Below are 20,858 nucleotides of genomic sequence, written 5' to 3' on the forward strand. Positions count from 1 at the left end.
GTATGAGACAAAACTCATTTTGAGAAAATGGTATCTGTATTGTAAAATTTAATACATGTTGCAACACACAACAGTTATGTTATGGAAGCAAAAAAGCCCCAAAACTTTAAAATTGACCAGTGCATGAAAAAACAATGTTTTTGCCTGGAGCGTCTCCCCTTAAAGGGACAGTTCACCCCAAACACGAAGCTACACCTGTCTCCTCTCACCTGCAGCGCTGGATGGTTTCGCTGCGAGCTGCAGAGGTCTGGAGATATCGGCCTTTGTTGAATATAACGGGACAACATGGCGCTCGGCTTGTGGAGCTCAAAGCGCCCAAAACATACATTTAAAAACTCAACAGCAGCGTCTCTTTATAACAGCACTACGGGTAAGAGGAAAAATCTGTCTTTGATTTTGGGGTGAACTGTCCCTTTAACGTCGACACAGGAAGCTTCTCTTTCTACTGAACTTCACTAAAGTGCTCTTTCAGCCCTCCCGACCTCGGGCCGCAGAGAAGAGGAAGCTGTGGCGAGTCTCCCTGAGTGTTTCTACTCAGTCACACTCTTTCAGCGCTGAGTGTCGGCAGCACGTTTACAGCTGAGGACGAATAGATCTCAGTCTTCATCCGTCCATCATCTGCTCCTCTGCTCCTCCGTCATGGCTCCATCAGTCGTCCTTCTCCTCCTCCTCGGCCTGCTGAGCTCCGCCAGCTCGCTGTCTCCTCCACGAACCTCCTTCCTCCTCAGTAAGTCCGAAAAACATTTCTGATCGATTATCAATCATTCAGTATCCTGTCTTCTGGGCGCGTGTTTGTGTCACTGCAGGAAGAATAAATGAAGATCTAATGATTCAGAAATGCGTCTCTTTTTAATCAGAAAAAAGATTCTCATAGTTGCATTGATTTTAGTATTCTGTGCTTTTATGAATCAATACTCACATTGTTAACTGCTATAACTTTTCTTTTATTTAGTGAGTCTGGGTGAGGCATTTCTGAAATGTTTTAGGCGCTGCGACTGACGATTCTTTTCATTATTGATAATCGTTTCATCTGTAAAATGTCAGAAAATAACAGAAATGCTCATCACCGTTTCCCAGAGTTCGAGAGACGTCTTCAGATGTCCAAAGAGATTCGGTTTATTATCTGAAACACAAACCAGGAAATATTCACGTTTGAGAAGCTGGAACAAGTGAATTTATGGCTTTTTTTTAATCAAAAGGCTAATTGATTAATCGAACTGAATCCATGTAAGATTGTATCATTTGTTGTATATTTTAATGTCATTTAATATATTTTTAGATAATTTATTCGTATATTGTGGATTGTATTATTATATGTCAGCATTTTAATATGACAGATAGTAGATTCTTGATTATTCGGTGTCATTGTGTACACGTTTCCTCTCAGCGTTGGTCGTGAGGCCGTGTTGCGACACAGTTTGGTCACACGTTCAGCTCGACGTCCAGGATGATGTTTGTTAAAAAGGACTCAACACAACTTCAGTCTGTTTGATATAAACAGGAAAATGATGTAACAGAAAGTTTGGGTGGAAATTCGAGGTCAAGTGTTTGGTATTTAGTAAGCAGTGAAGTTCCCACTTGAGGACGTACTTGCAGTAACAGCCACAGAGCCTGTTAAAGCAAAAGTTTCACAGTTAGTGAAGTCCTCTTCTTCTCTTCCTCTCCGAGAGTCCGAGGTTCAGACCGACGCCTCTCTCAGCCAGCAGCTGCTTAGCTTAGCTTAGCATAAAGACTGGAAACGGGGGGAAACAGCTAGCCTGGCAGCAGAGTCCACCTCCCAGCAGCTCTGAAGCTCAGCGTCTTATTAACACGTTACATCTGTTAGTTTCATCCGAACTTGGTCGCAGCCAAGAAATAGTCTGTCACGTAACACTTTGGTTTCTGTAACATGTTAATTACTGGACATCCTAAAAAGTGTACATTTGAGCACCACAAGTCACTGTGAATGAGGCGGCTGTGGCTCGGGAGGCAGAGCGGGGCCTTGGGTATATAACCGCAGCCATTTGGTGAAATTAGACTTTCACGATAACTCGCCTAAAATCTTTAATAACCAAAGCTGCGTCACATCTGAACCGTCCATCCACCTGACAGCTGATCAAGGAGTCAGATTACACCCTGACATCAAGTGAATAAATAAATAAATATATATATATGTATATGCATATATATATAAATATGCAGGGAGGACTGATGAGATAAAACACATCTCCTGCACAGTCATTGACACACACCGTTATGTCCCTGTGACTGTAACAAACATGTTGCAGCAGTGATGTGCACACAGTTTGTTTCTCATAATGATGCCACACATTTCCTGTCTGCACAGTAACTGACGCTCGGAGAGGTTTTAATGTGACATTTCCATGAAGGCGTAGGTCTGCGTGTGTCGATGCATTATCTCACCAGATGTGACTCATCAGAGCGTCGTCATAAAAGCAGCTCCTCTTTGTCCATCTGACGAATGCGTGTATTAAATTATCTTGTTGAATTAAAACATGCAGCTTGGTCTTAAATCTTGACAAAAGGACATTATTGGTAGTAAGTACAGTGTTCCTCCTGTCCTCTGTTTTATTAATGTGAGTTTAAGATAATTTTTTGCCTGTATTTGATAGTGACAGGTGAAGAGGTAGACAGGAAACGGGGAGGGAGAGCACATGTGCTGTAGCCGGTCGACTACCGAGGCGCTCCCGTTGATGTGAGTTTAGGAGAACTCAGATCCACTCTCACAAAAATGGAAAAATCAGAGCAGATGTGCTGCAGTTTGGCCGGACGAGACGCAGCGTCCCTGTTCGTCTTAACCTTGAACTGTAGCTGAAATGTGGCCTGAAGGGAAAACATCGTGTTTACGTCAACTGCAGGTCTGAGACGGGACGTCACGTCAGACATGGCGCGCACCTGTCCACGCACCGCTTACTGCACCGACACTGAAGCTTGGCACAGGAAGTAAATCGTGTGTTTCAGGGGCCCGTTCTGCAAAGGTGATTTTCAACCGCCGCCTACACGCAGATCGCGAAATGGTGGCAGCTTCACATTTTAAAATGATCGTCTGGGTTCTACAGGTGTCTCACCTGCTGTCTCACCTGCTCACGCACAGGCTGGTGTTTGTTTTGATCAGTGAAAAGTGTCAAAATTACCGTGAAAGAAAATAATGTCGCAAATGCTTGTCACCGCGGTGTCGACAGTGATGGTCTCAGTAGCTTCAAAACTTCAAGCCATGCCAGAGCTTTTACTCTGCAGTTTATATGAAACTGAGCTCAAAGGACACTGTCCTCCATTTTGGACTCTGTAGTGCGGCCAAACCAGCTCAGTAAAGTCAGTTTGTCTTTTCCCAATTGTGTAAACTTCCTGTTTCCACTTGTGACTCTCCATACGGCAACAATTTAATCTACACGAGCTGAAGCAAGTGTCACTTTACCGTGCTAACAGTCGTTCTTTACGGCTGTGGTGAGAGTGGCAAACGTTAAGTGACTTTAACATAAACCACACAAACTGAGACTGATGATGACTCATGGATAGCAACAGAAATCTTTGGATGCTGTTATGATACCTGAGTTTCGATACTTTGAGGAATATGAACACATTTTCCTACAAAACCTTTTTTTTTTTTATTGAGCAAAAGAAGCTAAAGGTTTCAAATGCCGCTCCAGTTTTCACCCTCCACTGGCTCCCTGTTGCTGCTCGCATGAAGTTCAAGTCAAGTCACTAATACTCGCCCACCTACCTGAATTCCCTCATTCAGGTGAGCCTTCTCGTTCACTATGATCTGCTAATGAACAATGACTTGCCCTGCCGTCTCCTGTGTGCTCCCTCGTTGGTTGGATGAGTTACTGAACTCGAGTCGGTCAGCAGAATCTCTTCGCTTGACGTCGTACCTCTTCTGTTAGTACTTATTGTCTCTGTCTCTATCTCTTGGTCCTTCTCTAGCTTTTTAAAAAAAAAAAAAGAATTTAATTTGCGAGGTACATATGATACTTTACGCACCTGCAGTCTTGTGGCACTTGAATCAGGTGGAACATGAACTGAGTGCACTTTTTCTCGAAGGCCTCACTTTGGCTTGGATTGTACCTCATTTGTGCGTCCCTTTGGACGAAAGCCAAATGAGTAAACATAATGTAAAATGCAAAACAAAGGAATGACTACTTGTGACCCCTTGACAAAGTGTCTTTCGGTTGTGACCAGTTCAAATTGAAATCTGTATTTAGCCGTGTAGATCGTGTGAATAACATGAAACTGTCTGATGCTATCTCCATCATACTGCTTGTGTTCTTATTTTAAACTCTTATCACTGTTCAGATGTTGTGCAGCTCCTGTGACACTGATAGATCAGATACAGACCGTGAGTTTCTCTGCAGCTCCGAACCACATCCTCTCCAGACCTGAACCCACACTGTCGGCCTCAGCCTCTGAAACAGGAAGTGGTGCTGTCTCTGTGTCGTCAGCTGACTACAGAAGCAGACGATGTGTTGTTGGTGCTATTTATCGCTCTCTGTTCTCTCACCTCCCGATTTACACTTACTTATTTACCAAAAACCAGGTCTTTGGTTAGTCCCCATCAATATGAAGTTAGATGTGAGAAAACCACATGACCGTAACAACCTGTTTCCACTCACGCTGAGAACAGGTGCATTGTGGGAAGGCTGGGGGCTCCTGAGGCCACTGACAAACTGCAACTCAGTCTTTTATTGTTCGAGAATAAATTATATTTGTTTAGAAACTGATTCAGCCAAGATTTCAGTTGTAGTTTAATTAGATCTGCCTTCGACACAGGTGACCATACAATGCTGCTGAACAGACTGGAAACTGGGCTCTCAGGCTCAGTGTTAAAGTGTTTTGAGTCATATCTTCAGGACAGGAACTATAATATGCATCTGAGTGGACCAACATGATGTGTGGCGTTCCCCAAGGATCAATCCTCGGCCCTCATCTAGTTAACATTTACATGCTATTATACAAAACAATAACATCAGCTATCATAATTATGCAGATGACACCCAGGTTTACCTTGTTCTGCAGCTGAACCAAAAACCAAGAATAACTGTTTGTGTAATTACTTACAGACTATTTTAACATGCAAACATACCGCGAGAACCCAGCCAGCCAGGTCTAAATTCAAACCTTCGTGCCTCCGTGCTGTGAAGTGACAGCGCTAACCACTGCACTGTCGCCTTACTTTGCACTATGGCGCTGCCTTAAATTTGTAAGTAAATGTTTTCATTTTGTGTCGTTGACTCGACGCTGCTCGCTGACTCCTCTCAGTGGTGTTTGTGTCCAGACTCTGCAGACAGACCTCTGGTCCTCTACAGCCTCCCCGACGTCCACAACACAACCACACTGTTGCTAAGCGACGATGGATCCACCCTGTACGTAGGGGCACGGGACGCCATCCTCTCATTGGACGTCAGTCAGAGTGATGTCATCAACCTGAAGAAGAAGGTGAGCTCTCTCGACTCCCATGATGCTTTGATTTATAGAGTTATTCTTTTGTAAAGTTTTTTTTATTGATCCCTGATGCATTCAGACTCAGCAGTGTGTCTGTCTGTCTGTCTCTTGTCCAGGTGGAGTGGAGTCCATCTGAGAACGAAATAAACGATTGTAAATATAAAGGGAAGAACCCAACGGTAATTATGAACACACCTCCATCCTCTGATTTATTAAATGATTTTTAGCTCTTGTCTTGTTTGGTGGGAATGGTTTCCTCTCAGTGAAATGTTGCAATGCTAAGCTAAATGTTGTTGTTCTTTAAATGAATGTGTTTGTCCGACTTGTGGCGCGACTACGACTGGAGTCGAAGTGATCCTTGGAAAGTCGACTCACTGAAGGTGGAAAGCCTGTTGTCGGATCCTCCTGATCTGCGCCCAGCAACGCTGCGTCTTTGTAGTCTCGACGCCACAAACCGTACAAATGTGGATAAGAGAGCACATTTTTCAGACGGTCTTTCCTGTCAGACATTCGTAGTGTTGTTCACATGAAAAGTGACAGAACTAGTGAAGTATAAAAAAAAGAGAACAGAGAGAGAAACTGTCTGAGCTCATGTCTCACTTACTTTCACACCTCCACGCCTGACCAATCAAATCAAATCAACATCCTTTATTGGCACAAGTGTAACAAAGACACTGTCGCCACAGCGTCAAGTAATAATGAGATTAAAAGAAAAAAAAAAATCATAATTAATAAAATCAGGAAAATAGCAGAAGTGTGTTTGTGACAGAGTGTGTTTCATGTCCTGGTGGGGACTCTAACCCACGGGGACTTGTCTTGTGTCACCGACGGCTTTCTGAGGGTTAAGACCTGGTTTTAGGGGTTCAGGTTACAGTTGGGTTAAGGTTTGGGTGAGGGGCTAGGGAAAGCATCATGTCAGTGACAATGTATTTAGCTCCTGCATTACAGCCTCCATCAGACAGTGAGAATCAGTATAAGAGCAAGGAATTATTCAAAACTGTCAAAGAGTTAAAGTATTCACAGTTTGAAGTGTGTGAGATTATCAGCTTGTTGGTTTTTACACAAAAAGGCCTTAACAGCGTTGCGTTGAGTTGATCAGTTGTTCACTTTGGTCCAGAGTGAGAACTCTCACCTGAGAATATTTATGCTTTTGAGAGAACGAACCCTTTAGATTTTAGGTTTGGTTTTACATTTAAATCGATCCACCAAATAAATTACGATAAAATTGGAAATCGGTTATTGCTCTTCCCATAATAGTGGTATTATAACAAAAACGCTACTTCAAACTTCGTTTTTAGGTTCCTTTATAGATACCTAATGCTTTCTGATACATAACGTTGTATTTGCATCTTTACCACAAAGAGCACTGCTGTCTTATCTTTGCCTGGTGTTTAATTCTGGCTGTTTAGGAGAATACTGACTGTAGACAAGTCTGTAATGAGTCTGGACAGTCAGGATAATGTTCCCCCCAGTGGAAACGATTCCCCGGCACACGGGGCTCTGTTTTCATGGCAGTTTGGTATCTTCCTCACCTTGAATTTCGCTCTGCATCTCATTTTGAATCAGCTTCTGGAACTGGTAAAGTGGTGAATTTGTCAAAAAGAGCAAATTAAATTCTCGGAGTAACATCGACTGTGGAATAATGCTGAAAATATAAATAAATAAACCATTTTTATTGTGGCGCCATATATTTCTGCGTTGCTGCGTGTTCACGTCGTGTCAAACGCTGCGCAGAACAAAGAAAGCTTCAAAAAACAGAGTTTCACAACAAAAACTGTCACGCGGTTAAGCTTGATAGCCGATTGTCTGTCTGCAGGTCGACTGTCCAAACTTCGTGCATGTTCTGCAGCCGATAAACTCCACCCATCTCTACGCCTGCGGCAGCTACGCCTACAGCCCCCATGATGCCTACATCGTAAGTCAACACAGGAACACTGAATAATTCTGGTTGATTAACACCTTTTTGTTTAAGGTTTTCTCCGGTTCAGACGTGATTTCGATGATTCTACAGTTCAGTTCAGCCTCTGTGTGTGTTTTCTTCTCCTTCAGGACGCAGAAAGCTTCTCCATGGTCCAACAAGGCGGAGCTAAAGGTCGCTGTCCGTTCAGCCCCTTCCAGAGGAACGCCGCCATCACCATCGGTACTGACTTTAATATATTGGCTGAGTTATAGATGTAACGGGAGTCAATGGAGCTTCAAAACACGTCAGTAATAGGCTTTAATGCATTACGGTATATAATTCATAAACCTCGCGTACAGTTGATCAGTGTGTACAATACTGAGCATTTTGGAATTTAAATACTGTACACGAGCTGAGATAAATATAATGGAGGTTAATGGGTCTCCATAGGCTTTAATGCAATATGTATCTCATAATAACTGTCATCATCACGAGCTTATGTACAGTTGATCAGTGTGCAATAGGCATTTTGAATATAACGTAATATAATGGATGTGTATTAGGTTGTTTTTTGAATATTAATAACTCAAGAAGTATAACAGTTATCAATAAGAAAAGTCATAGCTGCCATCTGCAAAGAATTACGCATGATTTGACATATCAGTTGTCTTGGTAGCATTAAAACTGATGGAGGAGACGCGTACTAAATGTAAATAAAAAAACATGTTTTGCATAACAGATGCATTAAATATGCAAATACTGTAAAGCCACAGGAAACTACATAAGATTATATCAACATATAATTAATATATGGAGCATAATCAGTTTTTGAGTGCAGGGAACACAAATATCAGTCTGCAAGTTCAGTATTTTGTTTCTAAACTGGAGTTGAGGTTGTCGGTCACACGTGTTCTGGTGCTCCACGTGCAGACGGCGAACTGTTCACCGCCACCACAACTGACTTCAGAGGAGTCAAACCACAGATTTCTCGACACTTCAGCAAAGATGGCCGCCCGGACGTCAGCCAGGACTCGTCCGTCAGCTTACTGGAGGGTGAGTGAAACAAGAGCGTTGCATTCATTGGTGAACTGATTAGTCAGTCAAGAGATTCATAGACGATTGATCGTTAGATAGTAGAGACGGCAAAGGCAGGGGGCAGAGAGGGGCGGGGCCGGACTCGAACCCGGGCCCTGCGGCGAGGGCTCAGCCTTAATAACGGCCTCTACCAGGTGAGCTAACGGGGCGCCCCCTCCCTTTGCGTTTTAAACTGTTGGTCAGGCTGAATAAGCAGAAATGGCGAGAGAATGAGAACAAAGTGTTGTGGTGAGTCGCAGACGAACAGGAAAAGGGGAAGAAAGAATAAAGGTGTGAGAAAGAGACTGAATGCAAGTTTACAGCTTGAAGAGTAAAGCACAGTGTCACAGAGTCTGCCATGATCCAAACTATGTCGGGTTTGTAGGTTTACCATAGGTTCGTTTTGGATTGGGTCCAACATTTAGGACCAGGGAAGACACACGGAGGTTCAGAGCCTTACCAATTTGATCCTCAGGCTGGAGCCACGCCTCCCGAACCCGAGGCTAAAGCCGAGTCCGTGAGGACAGGAGAAGTCAGTCATTGGTCACCTCAGAGTCTTGGTATATGACATCATGGTAGGGGAGGGGCCAGATTAACTCACGGGGAAAGTGCTTCCTGTACGTGTGTTTTGTAGGAAATGTAGTGCCGCCCAGATTACGTTTGTTATCTACATAATGAAGAAACGTTGTTAATTAAAGTATCCGACAAGCCGCAAAATGTTGATACTGAAAACATCAGTAAAATGTTCATTGATAACGTATTTATCTGATCGTAAATATCCACTCTTGCGATACAATATCTACTTGTAGCAACTACAGCATTATTAAGCTGTTTATGGTTCTGTTTAGACTCTCACGGCACATGGTTAGGGAAAGATCGTGGTCTGGTTTAATACGGAACCGAAACCACAATCTTTACAATTACAGCAATACAACAATGTTTTGTGCGACTTTTTGAGCCCAGCGGTCTTAAGAAATTAAAATGCTGACATTTAAAAGCCATAAAAACCTCATCATCAAATACTCCACATGCATTTCTATCACCTCGCACACTTTCAACCAAACCACACTGCAGTGAGGTTGCAAAAAACGACAGACTGTACTTCCTATTTTCCGCCCCAATGATTCATTTCCTTTTTCTCAATAAAATCACTCAAATTTTCTAGACGGATCTCACACTTCCATGTTTAAAAGGCCACACATGTTTTAGTCCATTATCTAAAAACCCTGTATACTGTGTGCGCTCTTACTTATGGAACCTCAGTTTCTTGATCGATAACTGTCAAGTTACGAATCTGGCATCAAATGTCTGGACATCATTTTAAAAACTGATGATGTGATTTGAAAAATGAGCAGCAAAAAGAATTAGTAGTTAATAAGGTACAACGTGCAAAAACAAAGATGTGGTCCTTTAAAATATTCCTGTATTGTCACATCTGAATCTTTCTCTTTCACTCAGCTGAAAACTTTATCTGCTCTCAGATCTCTTTTCCCCACATTCAGACCACATGGCACAGCACCCTCATCTTCCTCATCTGTAATCACTTCCTGTATTCCAGAGCCAGTGTTTGTCAGCTCGTCGTTGGACCCATCAGACAGGAAACTCTACTTCTTCTTTAGTGAAGTTGGGAAAGAGTTCAGCTTCACAGAGGAGTTGCGAATCGCCCGGGTGGCCCAAGTCTGCAAGGTGACAGTAAACACAGAGAGGAGCCGCCGACTGCAGAGTGGGATGGTTTATAAAGTAATAACATTAAAGTTTGTTCTGTCTTCGTTGGCTTTCAAGGATGATGTTGGTGGACAGAGGACTCTGCAGAAGAAGTGGACGTCCTTTGCCAAAGCCCCTCTGCTCTGTCAGTCTCCTAAACAGCTTCCCTTCAATGATCTCCAGGACGTGTTCACCCTCCAGCCACCGGAGGGCGGCGACGCCTCAGACACTCTGTTCTACGGCGTCTTCAACTCTCAGTGGTAGGAAGACGATAGCTAAACCTCCGGCCTCCGTTTTTGGTGTCAGCCTTCGGATTTGCGACACCAACCGCAGGACCTAGTGATAGCGATGCTGTTTGGGTCGTTCTGTTCTTCTGTCCATCTCAACTTCCACTGGCCAGACTTTCATGAAATGACAATGTGCCCATTTGATTTTATCGTTCCTGTCTATAAGTGGAAGGTTTGGTCTGATGGTGGAACTATAGAAGAGGTCAGGGGGTTATTAAAATCATCAGCATTTACCCTCTGGGGAAACACATTTTATGTAGGTGTTGAGATACTCTAGACCGAAGTGTATGACCGACTTACTAAACTACATTTCCAACCTTAGCTCAGCTGCTACCAGGGCGAGTCAAGTCAAGTCAAGCCAGGTTTATTTACACAGCCCAAAATGAGAAATTTGTCTCGAAGCAGAAGACTTTACAACGTCTCCAACATACGACACCATCTGACACCATGACGAGAGCGAAAGAGGAGGGATCCCTCCTTCAGGACAGACAGACATGCAGAGTAGACAGAAAGACCAGGAGTAGAATTACATCTACTCCCGGACAGTGAAAATGTTAAGTAAGTAAAGCACGTAAACTATAATAATTGTAATAAGATAAAGAGTGATGGGTAAGATTCTTTGCCGAGAGATGACCTGACAGGACACATACACAGAATCACGAGTCGATCTTCAATCAGGCTGGATTTATTTATTTATCAGCTGAGGAGCATTACAAGGAATACTCAAAGAACCAAGAAAAGCTTAATGTGTATACACCATTCTAGAAATTGACCTTTAACCTTAGTTGGGGCCCTTCTTGGTTACCTTCAAAACATATTTATCTTACTTTCCTGGACCCCCAAGACACATCTGGAAACTCTTTTTCATTGGGGCCCTGTCCCTTTACGTTACCTCATGTCTTTCCTGACCCTGCAGCCACATCACGTTGCAAACCGATGTGGTCCCAGTCCAGTTGATATAGATAAACATATCGTAGAAAAGGTTTCAGTCGCAGTCATCTGGACACTGTTTTCAGAAGAAAGACGTTTCGGCTCCCATCCGGAAGTCATTCTCAATTGTGAAAATGGTCTGAGAACTCAGAAATTTAAGCTACTCTGTGTTGCTTAAGCCCCGCCCTCAGGGAGGAGTCTACCTGAGTATCTGCTGATTACCTGCCTAGTTTCACCTGAAACTGACCTTTTGTTTCGAAACGTCTTGATTCTGAAAACACTGTCCAGATGACTACGACTGAAACCTTTTCTACGATTCTCCGTCAGTGGCTCATTCATCAGCTGTATGGCTATCAGCTGACTAGTAGTGCCCAATCATATTTGTGCGTGGTCGTTATAATCTCACACTTCTCACCATCACTCTGCTGATAACCTCTTGCCATCCCCTCCTCATTATGTGCTATATAAGTGATATTGTTGATTTAAGTCAGATTTAATATCACGTGTGTGTTTATTTAGGGGGATTAGTTCTCCCAGCAGAATCCTTGTTGCTGCTCAGATTCTTTAAAAAGGCTACAAGCCTTTTTCACCAACTGTATAACCATTTGCTATAAATGATCATCGTCTCAACATAAGTGTTTCTCACTGACCTGAAAACAAGTGAAACTAGTCCACAGTAATCGATGTTGGAGATAAGATATTACAACTAAAAAATGTATTTTGTTATGTATTTTTTCAGTTCAGCAGCAGTCCTCTCAGTAATAACATGAGTATTATCTCTGGTCTGGTTCAGGTCCTCGGGTCCAGAATCTGCCGTGTGCGTCTTTAAGCTGCAGGACATCAGGGCAGCGTTCACTAAAAGCTACAGGACCTTCAACATGCAGACCTACCAGTGGAGTCCAATGCTGGAAAAACGCTCCTACCTGGGAAAGGTGGGAAGGTCACTTTCACACAAAATGTAGGGTCAAATGTAGAATAACCTAAGATAGCCATGTTGCACCAGGCAGGTGAGGGAGGTCTTTTGGTAATATGTTAGCCATAAGTCCTTGTTTTTATTGTTTTTTGTTTTGAACTTGTAGTAGCATATACAAGAACTAAAACAAGAGACAGCTGCACACTGGTCGAAAAGCCCCCACCCCAATACACCCACCAACATACAATCAAACAAACAAAACAACCAAACAAACAAAAACAAAATGGTTGCCAGAGTAGCAAATTATTGTCCACGCCTGCCCAGATACGCTGTATCTCTAGTGTCCACAGCCGCCGTGACGGGGTGAAATGATCAGTACACTGTCACAGCCAAGTATTTGTTAAACTGGATTTATTGTTTCTGATGATCTTTAAAAAAACTGAGAAGGTCGTGTAACAACACCGCTGTTCTTTCCAGAATCCTCAAAGACTCTTCTGAACATCTGGATTAAAAATATCTGCTGCATGGTAAAGATTTTTACCCTCTATTTCCTAATTCAAACAAAAATGGTAGCTGGAAATGGTATATCTGCCTGCTCTTTTCGTACGACACAAGAAAAATACAAACACGTTATTGTGTATTAAAATATAAAATAAAGGCATGTAACGTTAATCTAGACAAATATAACTGATCAGAAGACTTTTGGTTGGTAAGTGCTGTCAAAAGACCTTTTGGGTTTTTTAAAGATCGTCAGGGATTTATCTTTCAAAAAAACTAATGCCGAGCTCCGTGACTCCACTTTAATGATAATACATGAGCAACACAAACTGGGAGTTTGTTTTGCAGTGTTACTGCCCCCTGGTGGTCACAATTAGCTTCAGGCAGTTTATATCTTAACCACATTAAATTTAAGACTGCAACCCAACATAAACAACTTACACAGAAAAAGTAACACATAAAATACTACAACATTTTACATTCTTAAATGACTAATTTCACATTAACATATTACTAAAACACATTATTTCTTACATAACAACCCCACACACGATGTGATGTACACACACACTCTACAGATCAGATAAAGTGAAGTGTAAAAAACTGTTATTACAGAACAAAGGGAAATGGCGTCCCTCAGGGTTTGATTCTAGGCCCGGTTTTGTTCTCATTTTAACCAATTTTCACTCTGGGCCTGTTTTATTTAAAATACTGATTTAACGCTGTCATCAGATGTTACCGTGTGACTCTCCCTCCATGTTCTTCTGACAGTGTGGGCTGGACAACGCTTCAGATTCTGACTTAGCAGAGGTGAAGAGGAGTTTCCTGACCAGCGACAGTGTAAAACCAGTCGGAGTCGGTCCGGTTCTTGTTTCTTCAGCGCAGCAATACAGTCGCGTGGCTGCCATGAGGACTCAGGCAGCCAATGGAAAACAGTATACTGTCCTTTTCCTTCTTACAGGTGAGACGTCCTTCCAAACCGTACTGATGATATTCATAATGAGGACAGTTTTAACCTCGATATAACAGGCCTGAAAAAGGTTATTTTGCTGCTGTGTCACCTGGAAATCTGTATTCTCTATTAAAAATTATTCATCATCTCTCTCTCTCATGTCCAGAGTCTGGATTCCTCCACAAAGTGGTTTTGCTTGATCGGGGTGCACAGGTCATTGAGGAGATTCAGGTCTTCACACAACCTCAGCTGGTCAAAAGCATCATCCTCTCGTCCTCCAAGGTAAACCTCACACCTTCGGGGCAGGTTGAAATATTTTACAAAACAGTCTAAATGGACTCATTGGGTTATATGACCCTACCTACTGTGAGAGGATTTAGATTTGAAGATTTTTCAACAGGTAGAGATTATGCTTTACTATTCATACTTTAAATCTGTGTCTCTAGCTGCATTAGGCCATTATGGCCAATGTTACCATGACAAATACCATGATATACAGCGAACAACGACACAGTAACTAACGTTAGCTAGGTTTCGGGTTAGCTTAGCTAAGTTGTGGGTTAGCAAACTGTCGCTACAGCTGCTGCTGCAAAGCTAACAGCCGGAGAGGACGAGACGGTTTCCCAGAGCAGCACAGCAGCTCCAGACAGCGACGCTCACAACTCTCCTGCTGCTACAGCTAACATCACAACAACAGCAGATCTTAAACTAGAAAGTCAGCTGAATGTCCGCGGGCAGGTCGTTTAACGTCACCTGATACACACATCGTGGCTGGGTCAGTGTTGTGCGGCTCGGTCCGAGCCTCTTTGTGTTTCCCGTTCGCAGAGCCGGGGCTGAGTACGAACACCGGAGGGGTTTCAGCGCTCACACTGAACGCACAGCTAGCAGACCGCGAGGAGAGATTCGCTGAATTAACAAAAAGACGTGTATTGGATTAGAATCGCTGACCCCACCTTTAAGTATGAATTGTGATGTTAAAAATATTAGTAATTGTTAGTAATCAGTATTAGTATTGAGTAGAAACAAAATACTTTTCAACTGCTATCAATAAACATTTATTGGAAAGAGTTAAAATGTATTTATCTTATCATTAGTTTATTGGAATATTAAATATAAATATTAAACAATCAGAAAATAACGTTTTTATTTCTCTGATTCACTGCTTCTTGCTAACCAGGCTCCCTCTCTTCATCACAGCTGCTCGTTGAGCCAGGGAGGAGGCTTAGCAGTTTTAATCTAATAAATAAACACAATAAACTGACAAAATGTCAAGAAAGGAAATATTCTTACACCTATCTTCCTTATCAAACAGAAAAATACAACCGTACGCTTTCTGGATTCAGGTTTCTCTCTTTCACCGAGCTAACTGCCTCGTTAACTCATCCTAAAACTCTTCACTGAAACTCGACGGAAACAAAATAACGTACGCTCTGCTCATATCATGTTCACGGCTCAGCGCGAGAGGAGGTTTGTGCAGCTGCTTCAGCTTTAACACGTTTTTACCGGTATAAAATCTTCTTGTGTCTTAATGTCCTCACACTGTGTGAGCTAGCTAGCGTTTGGCATATCGATCGAAAAAATTGACAGACCTGTCAGCCAATAAAAAACAAGTATTTCCACGTGTTTTCCTGTAAACCCTCTGATTGGTCGATTAGAAGAGGGTATTAGAGAAGAGGGAGAATTAAATAAAATCTCTTCTGGGCTACAGCCCCGGATGTCCAGGCCGGGCGACGCCCATGGTAAAAAAAAAAAGTCCTGGGTTCAAAGTTCGCACCATTCTGAATGACCTAAAATTTACTTTACTAAAAATGTATATGTATATATATTTGGTAATTCAGGGAAAAGAGAATTACACTACAGTGTCTGGAATCACTCTCTCATCTGTAACTTGGCTTTTATCTGTTTGATTACACAGCTGAGCCGTGAGTGCAGTTTCTGTCTTTTTACCCTCAGTGCTATAATCAGAATATCTTGTTTCCTCGCGCAGTTTTAAAACGTTTTTGGCCAGAAATATACAACGGTGCGTCATCTGGATAATGACAACGTTTGAAATAGTAATGTCAAATAATGATACAAATTGGGAGTAAAGAAAACAGAAATTCTACCATCTAATTCTACCTTCCTACCAAGTACCAAGGAAATGAAATCATGATCTAAAGCTGCTTCGTTAGATGTGAAAGATCAGTGAGGTTGGTTTGGGCTGAGCAAAAGCTTTGCATGCGGATGACGAATATTTGATGATTGGTTAATATTTTACATGCATATTACAGAGCACATGTCACAGTGCTTTCTGGTCCTGTAGGGAGTTCTCTATGTGGGGACATCGGAGGGCGTGACCGCTGTACCTGTGGCCAAGTGCTCGATCTACAGAACCTGCAGCCAGTGTATTCTGGCCAGAGATCCTCTGTGTGGATGGAGCCGGACCAGGAGGGTCTGCACCGGCCTGGACGGCAGTGACGAGAACATGTAAGTGAAAATGTTTTATTGTTCTGTAAAATCTTTATAGAGCCTCACAGGTTAAGAAATTCAGCTACTACCGAGGGCACTGAGGTCCTCTGTATTTGGGGGGATGTGGGAGTTTTATGTATAACTTTAACTGTACATGGAAATACTCTAATCAACTCTAGTATTACATTTTATATCAGATTCTGTGGAGGTGGCCTTTATATAAGCAGACAGGCTTTTTTTATTTTGGTGTGGTTGAAGGAAAATGGTCACAGTTGCCATATTTATTTAAAAAAATATTAAGAATGTCCAATAACTTAACCGTTAGCTTTGATTTAAGGTGGCTGCTTTCTTTGCTTCCATGCACATTTTTTTTTACTTTTACATAAAAATACTTCCAGGCACCTGAAATGATTAGTTAAATGATTAGACAACGGATGGTTACATGGAGAGTTTTTGATGTGATACCAATTATAACAGCAGCAGTTATCATTTCAGCTGCAGTAGTCTTATTACCAAGAGCCCTTGTTATAGTGCAGTATTAATAGTAATAGCAGTAGTACATATATCAATGGTATTATTAGCAGTAAAAGTGCACAGGCCCTGTTTAGACCAAGTATGAGGACGCTGCCAAAAGGCCAAACCTACCAACAGCAAGTACAAGTCAACGATAATCCACAACCTGTCAAATTCTGTCACCACATAGCAGCGCTCAAAGTATTCAGTATAATATCTTTATAGTTTGTGTTGCAACCTTGAACTAAATATTGCTTCACCACTCCATTCAGTAGGGGGATCTGTAGCAGCTTTCCATCAATGAGGATTCATTTAGAAGGCAGATGAGTCCAGAAATGCTAACAAGTCCTACCTGCAGTAGGCTTTACTAACATTTCGTGAGCATCAATAACTTAAAGTAAATTACAGGAGCAGATTAAGTAATGAAAGAAACTGACATTTTGCTCAAACAAAGTAGAAAAGGTTTTGCTTTTCTATCGCACGTTGTACGTGGTCTAATGCGCACACTAACCTGTTCGTATCTATCCTGAGTCCAGAGATCTATTTAAAATGTGTTTCGATGCAGCGCAGGCGGGCTGCGAGTCTCAAACGTATCTCGAGTGAGTCGTTTTAATAACTAAATAGCACCATCGGCCCTGTGTAATGACTGACAGGCTGTCCGTTTTCTCCTCAGGGCTCAAAACCTGGAGGACGGCAATGTGGAAGAGGAATGTCAGAGACAAACCAAGGCCAGCCTGGACAGAGGTAACATCTTCCTCGCTGAAAGATTATAAATCTACTGACAGATCTGAAACATCTCCAATTCATTTTAGAATCATTTAGAAAGCTATTACTGGCTGAAGTTAATACCTGATCTTAAGAGTCTCTAACATTTCGGAGATTTGACCTTTTTAAGTTATTTTCTGTAACCAGACTAAGAGTCTACAGCCATGCAAGCAGCTCTGTGAGGCTGCACTTACACAGCGGTGCCAACATCAGCATGCTAACATGCTCAAAACAAAAATGCTAACATGTTGATGTTTCGCAGGTATAATGTTTGTTCAACATCTTAGTTTAGCGTGTTAGCATGCTAACATTAGCTGATCAGCAGTAGACACAGAGCGCAGCTGAGGCTGATGGGAGCGTCAGCAGCTCTGCAGGTGTTTGGTCAGAAACCAAAGTGTCGGACACGTTAACATGTCGACCTGATGGCGGCGCTAGATGGAAAGTCAGAGGATCAGCAGAGTTATTACAGTTCATCCTGAGGGGAGCGTGAACGATGAAGCACGTCTCATCACAGTCCAGGAGTTTTATTTCACTTAAAACCAAAAACGTCAACCTCATGGTGGCGCTAGAGGGGATCATCATAGTCAGTAGGATTCATTGTCTGGGCACCATGCATATCTGTTCATGGCAATCCATCCAATAGTTATTGAGATATTTCACTCTGAGCCAAACATTTCAAAATTGGAGTGGAGGCAGAGGAAAATTCAGGGGATCACAAAAGTCAGTAGGATTCATCCTCCAGGGAACACGAACGTCTGTGTACAATTTAATGACAATCCAACCGATAGTTGTTGAGATATTTCAGTCTGGACCAAGGCGGTGTTGCGATCCATAGAGCCGTGCTGCTAGCATGACTGAAAACAGTGAGCCTTACTCAGCACCATCAGCGCCTCTCACTTGTGTTTAATCTGAACTTTTCTGTCCTGCAGAAGTCATCGTTCAATTATACAAGGCAGTGAAGCTTCAGTGTCGGAAACCTTCCAACCTGGCCACCCTGACCTGGACCTCCTCCCGATTCCAAAACCTGCCACGGGAACTCTTTATCCAGTCAGCTGACGGCGGTTTGAGCTTCCACGCCACCGCCGACACCTTCGGGACCTATCGCTGTGAGGCAGAGGAAGGCGCGTACAAGGAGGTAGTCGCAAGCTATGTCGTCCGAACCGTTGCTTCTCCTCGCTCCGTGAGTCCGATTCCACAACCCGTGACCACCGACAAAGACGAGTCCTACGAGGACATTGTAACGGAGAAACCAGTGACTACTATGATACGACCTTCGGGGGAGCCAGACTACAAGATCAACGACAAAGATGAGGAATTCGAGCCAGTTCTAAAAGACAAGGGCGTGGATTCGAACATCATCCCGACCTCCAGAAAGGACACCCAGTCCGGGAAGAAGCCGCTTGATGACAGTCAGGTGACATCAGAGAAGAATTACTACAGCGAGCTGGTTGTTGTGTCCCTCCTGCTGGCCGCCTGCATCTGCGTCCTGGTGCTCGCAGCGCTCCACGTGTGGCGCCAGAGGAAAACTGGCCTCAAAATGAATCTGGTCGGTCCAGACGAGGGCAGCAAAACAAACCGGTCTATGGAGAGCGTCCCCTCTCTGAGCAGCCCGGAGGATCCCGAGGTGAAGGTGGTGGAGTAACGCCGTTGCGGTGAATGGACGCCTTACGGTATCTCAACGTTTGCCTTCGAGAGCTCGTCTCGCGAGCCTACGTCGAAACACTTCAGCAGAATCTGTCACAAACTGCTTGTTTCCGAGGCAAAGTTGATCCTGAAATCATTTTTCACGTAGTTTAAGTGAAGATTTAATCACTGATTTAGTGCGACGATGAACTGGTCCATCCGACACCGATCGGTGTTCGGTTTAAATGGGGGTGAAATTAATATATAGACGTTAAAATATTTTGCGTTTTATTAGACAGAAATGTGTAACAGCGATGTTTAAATGCAGGTTGAATAACTTTCTTTTTTAAATTAAATTATCCGTCTATATGTTTAGAATCAGGGATCGTGCTGCGTGAACATCGTCTGCTGTTGATGTGTTTGAATGTCACGAACACAGCTGCTTTTCGCCGCGTGGATGAATGTAAACAGAATGAAATGTGAAACCTGCTGTGAATGTAAAGAGGGCCGGGAACAATATATATCGATATATCAGTAATAATCAATAACACGTGAAATCTGCAAAAAAAGTTACAGTCAGAAAGAAGTTAGAAGGAAACCGTTTGACGTGTTTGTGTTTTTCTGTTGAACGCTGTCGCCCCCCCGTGTCTCAGATTAAAACTACAGAATGCGATCATGTTGATTAATTATCGTTGTCCCTCGATATTGATTCATCAACATTTGCCCGGCGCTAAATGTAATTCTAATTTTGTTTCCAGTGTGTGTTTTACTGATGAAGATGATGTTGATCTCTGATGAATCCTGATAGTGTACAGATCCGTTTGTTTTTAAAAATATCTGCAGGGATTCAAACTTTGAAGAAGTTGTTTTGCTCTTATAGAGTATTGATCTGTCTTTCAGCGCAGATATAAAAACTCCTTTAATGATCCTCAAACAGCTTTTTCAAAAAGAAATTCTGATCCTGATGGTCAAATAAAAGTTTTTCAACACACAAAACGCGCTTTTGAGTGTTTTATCAGCGTGGCCTTTTATTTTTATCGCAGGTTCGAGTTCCAGCACGTCGACGCGTTGCCGTCTGTGTTCAGAATGTGTAAAACTGATCGCCAGATATTAATTCTCTGAAGCCAGGCGTTCAGATTTTGACATTTTAAAGGTGATTTAAATCTTTACCAGATAAAAACAACAATATTACTTATTGGTTTTATTACATTACTTTTATTTGTCTTGGCTTTATTCTTGCGATATGACTTTTTCTTGTAAAATTCACTGTTACAGCTTCAGTGACACAAACGCACTCGTTAGTCTTCAGTCAAAATTAGATTTGCGTGTAAAAAGTTCCGAATGAATTGATTATAAATATATATATATATTGTTGTTTAACATAAAAACATCTGGAACCAAAAAGAGCAGATTACAAACCTTCAGTCCATCCAGCTGCTGCTGGGAAAACACATCTAACAAATGTTGTCAAACTGAAATGCAAAAGTGTTTCAGTAGAATTTTCCTTTAATTGTATCAGTGGGTTCAAGAAAAAAACACATTAGAAATTGATTTTCTTTTTAATTAGTTCAACATTCAACCAAAAGATAGATTTTCAGCGAAATATTCCTTTAAACTAACTTAAAAATCATCTCTTTAAACAAAGTGTCCCATGTCTGTTGCATTAGAGTGGATCTGCTCATCTAACGAAATAAAAAACTTTCTCTAAATGTCGGTGAGACGTAATCGACAGTCTTTATGTAACAGTTTCTACATGATTAAAATCTGCAGCACCAGCTTGAAGCTGAGGTCTGACCTTTGACCTGAGTCGAG

The 20,858-nt window shown here is 42.3% G+C and overlaps 1 protein-coding gene across 1 annotated transcript; it reads left to right on the forward strand.

Moving 5' to 3' along the window:
- Positions 1-464: 464 nt before the first annotated feature.
- On the forward strand, positions 465-20,042 carry LOC122881087 (semaphorin-4B-like). Its single transcript, XM_044206816.1, has 14 exons — positions 465-727; positions 5,273-5,433; positions 5,556-5,618; positions 7,256-7,354; positions 7,489-7,579; positions 8,270-8,392; positions 9,972-10,099; positions 10,196-10,377; positions 12,128-12,266; positions 13,517-13,706; positions 13,864-13,979; positions 16,000-16,163; positions 17,332-17,402; positions 18,353-20,042. The coding sequence occupies exons 1-14, from the start codon at positions 640-642 to the stop codon at positions 19,063-19,065; spliced, it is 2,328 nt and encodes a 775-aa protein (XP_044062751.1). The 5' UTR covers positions 465-639; the 3' UTR covers positions 19,066-20,042.
- Positions 20,043-20,858: the final 816 nt, after the last annotated feature.

Source organism: Siniperca chuatsi, linkage group LG9 (assembly GCF_020085105.1).
Source record: "Siniperca chuatsi isolate FFG_IHB_CAS linkage group LG9, ASM2008510v1, whole genome shotgun sequence".
In the NCBI taxonomy this organism is placed as follows: Eukaryota; Metazoa; Chordata; class Actinopteri; order Centrarchiformes; family Sinipercidae; genus Siniperca; species Siniperca chuatsi.